This window comes from Eretmochelys imbricata, chromosome 16 (assembly GCF_965152235.1).
Source record: "Eretmochelys imbricata isolate rEreImb1 chromosome 16, rEreImb1.hap1, whole genome shotgun sequence".
NCBI lineage: Eukaryota > Metazoa > Chordata > Testudines > Cheloniidae > Eretmochelys > Eretmochelys imbricata.
In genome coordinates this window covers 493,943-502,268 of record NC_135587.1, presented here as the reverse complement: position 1 = coordinate 502,268, position 8,326 = coordinate 493,943, and the positions used below count along the sequence as shown (strand labels likewise).

Here is an 8,326-nt window from a genome sequence, read left to right as displayed (position 1 = left end):
TTGGCACCTGACACAGGGTAGGATTCTGCACTTAAATAGTTCCCCTGTCTCTTTGTCATGTGCTAAAATTAAGACTTCCAGACCCACCAGCCATGTCCCCCGCCCCTCCCTCCGGCGCATCACTTGCAGACTCCCTATACAGCAAAAGACTTGTTCCATGCTGCAGGGCCTGTAGGTGAAAGGCAACAAAAGTCAGTCTTGATTTCTCTGAGTGATAGTCCTTCAGCAACGTAACAGGCACCTTTCTCAGGTAGGAGAGCTGCCATGAACAAAGAGCGATAGACGGCTATTGAGCAAGCCCAGACTTCTGCAGTCACCATGTCAACATCTACCCAGATAGCAAAACACAGAGTTCATGATCTGATGCTGACATGTCCCACTCTATCACACCAGCAAACAGAAACCCAAAAGCCATCATACCCCAAGCAAAGTTTTGACCCCAAAAAAGGAGAAGAACCAGAGACTCCATGAAGTCCACTGGGTACTTTCTAATAGCTACTGATTTTATGTGGAAGGTACTCAGATAACATGGTGAGGGGTGGCAGTCTAAAAGCATGAGATAGACAGATTTTCATCTTACTTATACTGGTATAAACCTGGAAGAACTCCACTGACTTAAAAAGAAAAGGAGTACTTGTGGCACCTTAGAGACTAACCAATTTATTTGAGCATAAGCTTTCGTGAGCTACAGCTCACTTCATCGGATGCATACTATGGAAAGTGTAGAAGATCTTTTTATACACACAAAGCATGAAAAAACGGGTGTTTACCACTACAAAAGGTTTTCTCTCCTCACACCCCACTCTGCTGCTCGTAATAGCTTATCTAAAGTGATCACTCTCCTTACAATGTGTATGATAATCAAGGTGAGCCATTTCCAGCACAAATCCAGGGTTTAACAAGAAGTCTGGGGGGGGGGGTGTAGGAAAAAACAAGGGGAAATAGTTTACCTTGCATAATGACTTAGCCACTCCCAGTCTCTATTCAAGCCTAAGTTAATTGTATCCAATTTGCAAATGAATTCCAAATCAACAGTTTCTCGTTGGAGTCTGGTTTTGAAGTTTTTTTGCTGTAATATCGCAACTTTCATGTCTGTAATCGCGTGACCAGAGAGATTGAAGTGTTCTCCGACTGGTTTATGAATGTTATAATTCTTGACATCTGATTTGTGTCCATTTATTCTTTTATGTAGAGACTGTCCAGTTTGACCAATGTACATGGCAGAGGGTCATTGCTGGCACATGATGGCATATATCACATTGGTGGATGTGCAGGTGAACGAGCCTCTGATAGTGTGGCTGATGTTATTAGGACCTATGGTGGTGTACCCTGAATAGATATGTGGACACAGTTGGCAACGGGCTTTGTTGCAAGGATAGGTTCCTGGGTTAATGGTTCTGTTGTGTGGTATGTGGTTGCTGGTGAGTATTTGCTTCAGGTTGGGGGGCTGTCTGTAGGCAAGGACTGGCCTGTCTCCCAAGATTTGTGAGAGTGTTGAGTCATCCTTCAGGATAGGTTGTAGATCCTTAATAATGCGTTGGAGGGGTTTTAGTTGGGGGCTGAAGGTGATGGCTAGTGGCGTTCTGTTATTTTCTTTGTTAGGCCTGTCCTGTAGTAGGTGACTTCTGGGAACTCTTCTGGCTTAGTGGAGTTAGTGTGGATTTACCACTATACATACAGCATTTTGCATAAATAAATCACACACCATATTACGGGGACAGTAATGTCATCAGTTGATTGTATTTACTAAAACAACACAGATAAAATCACGTTCATCAGAGAAACGCAGACATTTTATTCTTGTTGAATAACCTCCACCCAGTCAGTTTCCTCAGGGAAGCTTTGATTTCCTTGTTCTTTATGCTGTAGATGATCGGATTCATCACTGGCGGCAGCACGGAATAGAGAACAGCCACCACGAGATCCAGAGCTGACAGAGAGCTGGAGATGGGTTTCATGTAGGCAAAGACAACAGTGGAAAAAAACATGGAAATTACAATGAGATGAGGAAGGCATGTGGAGAAGGTTTTATGTCGGCCCTGCTCAGAGGGGATTCTCAATACCATGGTCAAGATCTGAACATATGTCACAATTATAAAAACAAAGCAACTTATGGTTAAACACACACCAAATTCAATAACCCCAACTTCACTGATGTACGAGTTAGAGCAGGCGAGTTTGAGTAGCTGGGGGATTTCACAGAAGAACTGATCCACCATGTTGCCTCCACAGAAGGTTATCGAAAACGTGTTCCCGGTATGCAATGAAGCAGAGAGAATTACACTGATCCAGGCACTGGCTGCCATTTGGACACAAGCTTTCCTGTTCATTATAGTCTCATAGTGCAGTGGTTTGCAGATGGCAACGTATCGATCGTACGCCATGATGGTGAGTAAGGCGAAGTCGGCTACAGCAAAGAAGATGAGGAAAAAGACTTGGGCGACACATCCAGCATAGGAAATGGACCTGGTATTCATAAGGGAATTGGCCATAGATTTGGGGATGGTGACAGAGATGGAGCTGAGGTCTAGGATGGACAAACTCATCAGGAAGAAGTACATGGGGGTGTGAAGGTGGTGGTCAAGAGCTATGGCTATGATGCTGAGAAGATTCCCTGTCAGGGCTGCCAGGTAAAGCACTAGAAACACCATGAAGTGCAAAATCTGCAGCTCTCGAACATCAGAGAATCCCAGGAGAAGGAACTCGGTCACGGTGGTTTGGTTGGACATTTTCTTTCTTAGTTCATCGTGTGATGGCTGTGGAGGGAAGGAGAAGAGCAATGGTCAGGGTTATAGTGAGAGAGGGAATGACTCTGATTCCCCTCTCCATGATATCTCATGGTGTGAATGTCAAAGGTGCACAGCACTTGTCACGTCCATTGACTGGAGTAGTGAGGGCTCCTCACCGCTCACAACCAGAGCACTACTCTGGTGCGTTATGACAGGAGTGTAAATTGGCATTGCTCCCTTAAAGTCACTGGAGCTGGGTCAGTTTACACCATCTGAGGATCTGGCCCAAGATGTGGCTTGATCAAATGCAGGATGAAAGATGGAACAAAGTACAACCCAAATCCAACAATCTGAGCCAAAATTATGCCCCTATTGCTATAGACAGCAGGCTCACAACTTGGCCAACTAAAATACTAAAATGCCAGCACAGTCTGATTCCCACTTAACTGAGAAACACAGCACAGAATCACCCAGCTTCCCGCATGGCAGCTTTTCTGTGATGATTCCACCCCAACATCCCACATACCGCCTGATTCCTTACTTATACAATGATTTATGGCACCAGATCCCAGCTGCACTCCCATTGCTGGGTGATGATGGGCTGGTCGCATCGCTCAGTTGCTGCTAGGTTGTGTGGTTCCCCCCTGTGACTTTATTTCTGTGCTGTGTGAGTCAGGAGACTTCGGTTCTAGTCTTTCCTCTGTCACTTTGTGACCATGGAGCAGTCACTGCTGCCTCTCTTTCCTCCCCTTCCCTTTGTCTGTCTTGTGTACTTTGAATGTGAACTCTTTTGGGGATGGATTGTGTCTTCCTATGTACATGTTCTGTGCACATGTTGACAGTATTTTTGTTTAGCAGGCAGCAGTGTGGGACAGAGGCTATGATGGTAGAAGTGGAGATTTGGGTTCTAGTTCCATCAACCTCCTGCCTGTCCTTGGGTAGGATAAAGAGAGACAGGCTTTGTCTGGGAGCTTCGACTCTCAGGGCTTTAGTTTAGAGAGGTTAGTATGTTTAAAACACATTCTCTGGGCGACCAACTTTGCTACTTACTCAGTTTTACCATCCTGCAGCTACCCCTTTGAAACAGACAAACACGGTTGCAATAGAGGGAATGGGGTTGTAAATTATGGTGTTATTGGACAATATTCATGTTCCCCACCCTGGTGAAAAGCTAAGTTTCCAGGTAGGAGTAGTCAGACAATTTCTACTTTATTTCAAAGGAAAATTCAGTTTTCAGTTAATATATTTTCATGGAAAGTTTCTGAAATCCATAAAAATGAAAACATTTTTTGGTTATGCCTAAAAATTTTCAGGTTCCAACAGTTTTCGGCTGAAACTGTTTGGTTCTCACAACCTCAATGAAAAGTCAATTTTTTCTGGTGGAAAAAAAAATCTGATCATCTCTATATATCTGCATAATTTGATAGTAAATGTCTTAAAGAGTTCTAATTGCAATTCATATTTCTGATATTAAATTTGCCCCATATATGAATACTCTAACATATTTAATTGAAATAGAAAACTTACTTTGTTGGTCTTTATTCCAATTTGTGATGCATTTGATCCGACTGTGTTAGAAATCGTTGGTCATTATCTATCTATCTATCTGTTCACCCGCTGCCAGGATTCTTTGGTTCTCTCTCTCTCTCTCATGCCCCCATCACTGTAGTATCCACCAGCTGTGTCGCATCCCTTTGTTGGATGTCCTAGTTGTGGGGGTCTCTCTGCAGTTCCTAGCACAGATGGGCACTCCCTGCTTCCCTCCTAGGGCAGGCTTGGGTGAAAGGTGATGGACTAAATGGGATCAGGGACTGAAAGACAATCCCAGCTCTCAAGCTGATCCTGGTTTGTGCCGGCTTCAAACAAGGTCAAGCCCAAGATATCCCTGCTCTGGGGCTAAATAGCTGAATCTGGTCTCCAGGGCTGTGAGCCCAGCTCTGCTCTCACCTCAGGAGCAAACCATCCTGACAACCTGCCCTAGTTGACCCTAACCCCCCAGAGGGGGAACAGCACCTGCCCTGCATCTCACATGATGACAGCACCTCTTGAAGGACCTTTAGCTAAAAACAAGGCAGGGCTGGATCACAAAGGGGGTCCCCACAGGATGGCAAAATAAAACATATATTTGTAGCACAGACATGGGCTCTACAATAGCTAAGAGCCTCTTGGCACCAGATGCTCAGTTGGCCTGGAATAGCCTGTTCCTTCATTAACTCCACATAGTCACCTCTAGAGGAGCAGAGATGTTTTTCTCCTGCATTGCACCAGCAGCTCTTGGGGTGCAGCCACCAGAGGAACCCACAGCTCAGGCTGCCCTGGCTGCTTCAAGTTCCTCACTAAGAGACAAACACTAAAAACTAAGGACCAGGTCCTGAGCTGGTGTAAATTGATACACTTCCATTGACTTCAGAGTAGCGCGGGCTATTTACACCACTTGGGGATCTTACTCATTGACTTCCAGGGAGCTACATCCATTTACACCAGCTGGGGATCTGGCCCATGACGCAGTTTCCAACCCATATCCTTTGCTTGTGAAACTGAACCAAAGAAGAGTCAAACATTCGTAACCAGTCTCCTCTTTCCTAGCTCTTTGTCCACTGGGATGAATTACAAGTGTAACTTGTAAGGGTGACAGAGCGATTCATTCCCACTTGGGACAGAACTGGGGACAGTGTTGTGGAGATTTTCTGCATCTGATCTTCAACTTTTATTGGGATGAATAGCCCAGGTCTTTTCCTTTCTTTCTTTCTTTCTTTCTTTCTTTCTTTCTCAGTCGTAACATTGTTTTCCTTCCGGCAGACAACATTAAAATAAAAGGCTCCTTTGGCTGCAGATGCACTGTTTAAAAATGTGTAATTTACACGAGACATTCATGTCAGAGAAACTGATGAAATACAAAGAGCCAAAGAGTAGAAATCAGCCCGAGACCTGTTGGAATCAATGGTTCCGATCCTCAGCAAGTTCAAATCAGGGTAGCTCCACTGAAGTGGATGGGTCAGTGTCCCAGTTTCTGTAAATCACCTCTAGCTGCCTTGGACTCAAAGGGTCCATATCCCCAAACAGCTGTTGTGTAAATCAGCCCCAGCCCCACTGAAGTCAATTAGACCAGTTCCTCAGCGAATGTAAATTGGCAGAGTGCTATGGAACTCGGCCAGGTTACATGAGCTAAATATCAGTGCCGTGATGTCGAGTTTTTTTGCTTGTTCCTGTCTCTGAGATTCTCGTTGCTGAACATCACAATCCCATCTCAATGCTCCTGGAATATTCCAATAGCAGGGTTCATAGAAACGTGCAAGATGGATACCCAACCAGTGAATGAACTGGTGAATATTATTACCATCACAGCAACGCCCTTCTAGTTAAGGTTGCATCATGACTTCTGTTTAAAGGTCCTCCTTTCTTAAAAAAAAAAAGAAAAGGAAAAAACAGAAGACATGCTTAGTCAGATTCTTTTGAAATTTAATGTGCCTTAGGAGGGTGCAGGGTAGGATTAGTGACCTAAATGTGGGGTCATCTGAGAGAGGGTTGTGGAGATATGAGCCCAGTTACAAGTTTCTAGGTTTTGTTTATTTTGCTCAAAGCTAGAGATCGAACTATTGATGTGAGGCAGGTCAAAATGGTCTCAATCTGTCTCATTTTACCCAAGGTAGTGCACGGCCCCCACTAAATCTTGGGGGACCCGAAATGAGAATGGAATTTAAGAAAGTCTGCGTGTTGGATTGTGCGCTTGTGCCAATGCAGAAGGAGGGCTAGCGGATTTCCATTCCCACCATTTTGTATGGTTTAAAGCTCAGTTTCTGGAAGTGCACTAGAAGCTGAATGGTTACTCGGAAAGCTTTGAAATTTGGGTACCTCAGGCAGGCCCGGGGTAGATTCGCGTTCCAAATTTGTTGTCATTTGACCAAGGGCTTCCGGAGTTATAAGCCCCTCCATAACTTCCAGTTTCCTTCTGCTGCCTTGTATTGTTAAACTGCGAGGTACGAATGATGGGATCAATCACAGACCTCATTGAGATTGACGGCTGTGAATTCATCCTTCAATTAACATAACTAACAATAAGTTAACCAAAAGCCCCCACCTTAAGCTTTGTCTACACTACCAATTTTGTTGGTCGGGATGTGAAAAAACCACCCCGACCAACAAAAGTTTGACCGTCACAAGCGGTAAAGGTAGTAAGGTCCGAAGGGTAGACAAGGCGGTAAAGGTAAAAGCTGTAAGGTCCATAGTGTCGACATGGCCTAACTCTGTTGAGTTACTCACTGGGTGAGTAAGAGGAGAAACAGCTCCATTTACTCGACTAGAGTTACTCTTTATTTACACCAGGCTGAGGGAGAGAAGAATGAGTCTCACTGATCAGGACTAGGCCTTCCCTGCTATGTAAGAGCTGAGGGTTGTGTGGCTGACAGAAGAAGACTATTTCTATCAGGAAATTGCAAATTAATTTGAGATGGGCCCAGCTCAGACACTGGGCTCTTTCTTGGGATCCTCACTTCCCCAAAGCTCAGGTGAGGGGGCTTAGGATCTGAGGTTCTGGTTCCACACTAAAGCCCATCCCTGCAGAACCCACCTTTACTTTGACTGGCAACAATTGGCTCCTTTGATGGCTATCGCAATTTCCATGGAGCGACCATGTAGTGAAGGGGACTGGGAGCCCGATCTACCCTCTCCCATTTTGAGATGATCTCTTCAGGTCCGGGCTGGTCCGTGGTCTCTGCTGAGGCTGCTCACAGGGGATTAACGCGTTCTAGTTTGGATGGATGAGATGTTTGGTGGGTGCTTTCATGTCGTGTCCAAGGAGATGAGGCACAAAACCAATTTTTCACAGCACTCGGAAGGGGAGGACACTGGGGCACTGCTCACTGGGGCTGGGTTGAATAGGTGACCTAGACATGAAAGCAGCTGCTTCATCTGTTATCTCCCAAGCCAGCATTTCCCATCCTGCGCCGAGATGGCTATAGCATTCATGTGGACATGGGGTGTGAACGGAGACCTCCTCTCCTTTCATGTGTCCAGTGCTGGAAGCGAAGACCAGGGACTGTCCTGCTCTCTAAAGATGGCTTTTCCGGGAACAGAGAGACAAGGTGAGCGAGGTAATATCTAGTGAGTAGAAAACAGCTCAACAGAATGGTCACCATGTATCCTGGGTACTAATTGCTGATTTCCATGGAGAGGCCCCAGGAATGGGCTTGGCCCTCTGGGGGGACCTGTAACCAACTCTGCAGCATCCTGCACAATTAGAGCAGAAGCAAGGGGGTGTGGGTACTGCAGAATCTGGAACAATACATGGACACTTGCTCCAGGATGTGAGCTATGACAGGGATTTTCAGAGTGGTTTCAGGGAAACAGGTGCCCAATGCCCATTGTCTGCACAATGGGAGTTAGATGCTTAACTCTCTTAGGGTATGTCTACACTACGAAATAAGGTCGATTTTATAGAAGTCTATTTTTAGAAACTGATTTTATTCAGTCGATCGCGTATATCCCCACTAAGCGCATTAAGTCGGCGGAGTGTGTCGTCAATATCGTGGCTTGCATTGATTTACAGAGCAGTGCACTGTGAGTAGCTATCCCACAGTTCCTGCAGTCTCCGCTGCCCA

General features: G+C 45.4%; 1 protein-coding gene across 1 annotated transcript; it reads right to left on the bottom strand.

Moving 5' to 3' along the window:
• Nucleotides 1-1,775: 1,775 nt before the first annotated feature.
• On the bottom strand, nucleotides 1,776-2,729 carry LOC144276291 (olfactory receptor 14A16-like). Its single transcript, XM_077836264.1, has one exon. It carries the CDS (start codon nucleotides 2,727-2,729, stop codon nucleotides 1,776-1,778), a length of 954 nt encoding a protein of 317 aa, XP_077692390.1.
• Between the last annotated feature and the right edge of the window lie 5,597 nt (nucleotides 2,730-8,326).

Excerpts from the sequence above, each read along its gene's own strand:
- LOC144276291 (XM_077836264.1), bottom strand. The coding sequence starts at position 2,729 with ATGTCCAACCAAACCACCGTGACCGAGTTCCTTCTCCTGGGATTCTCT.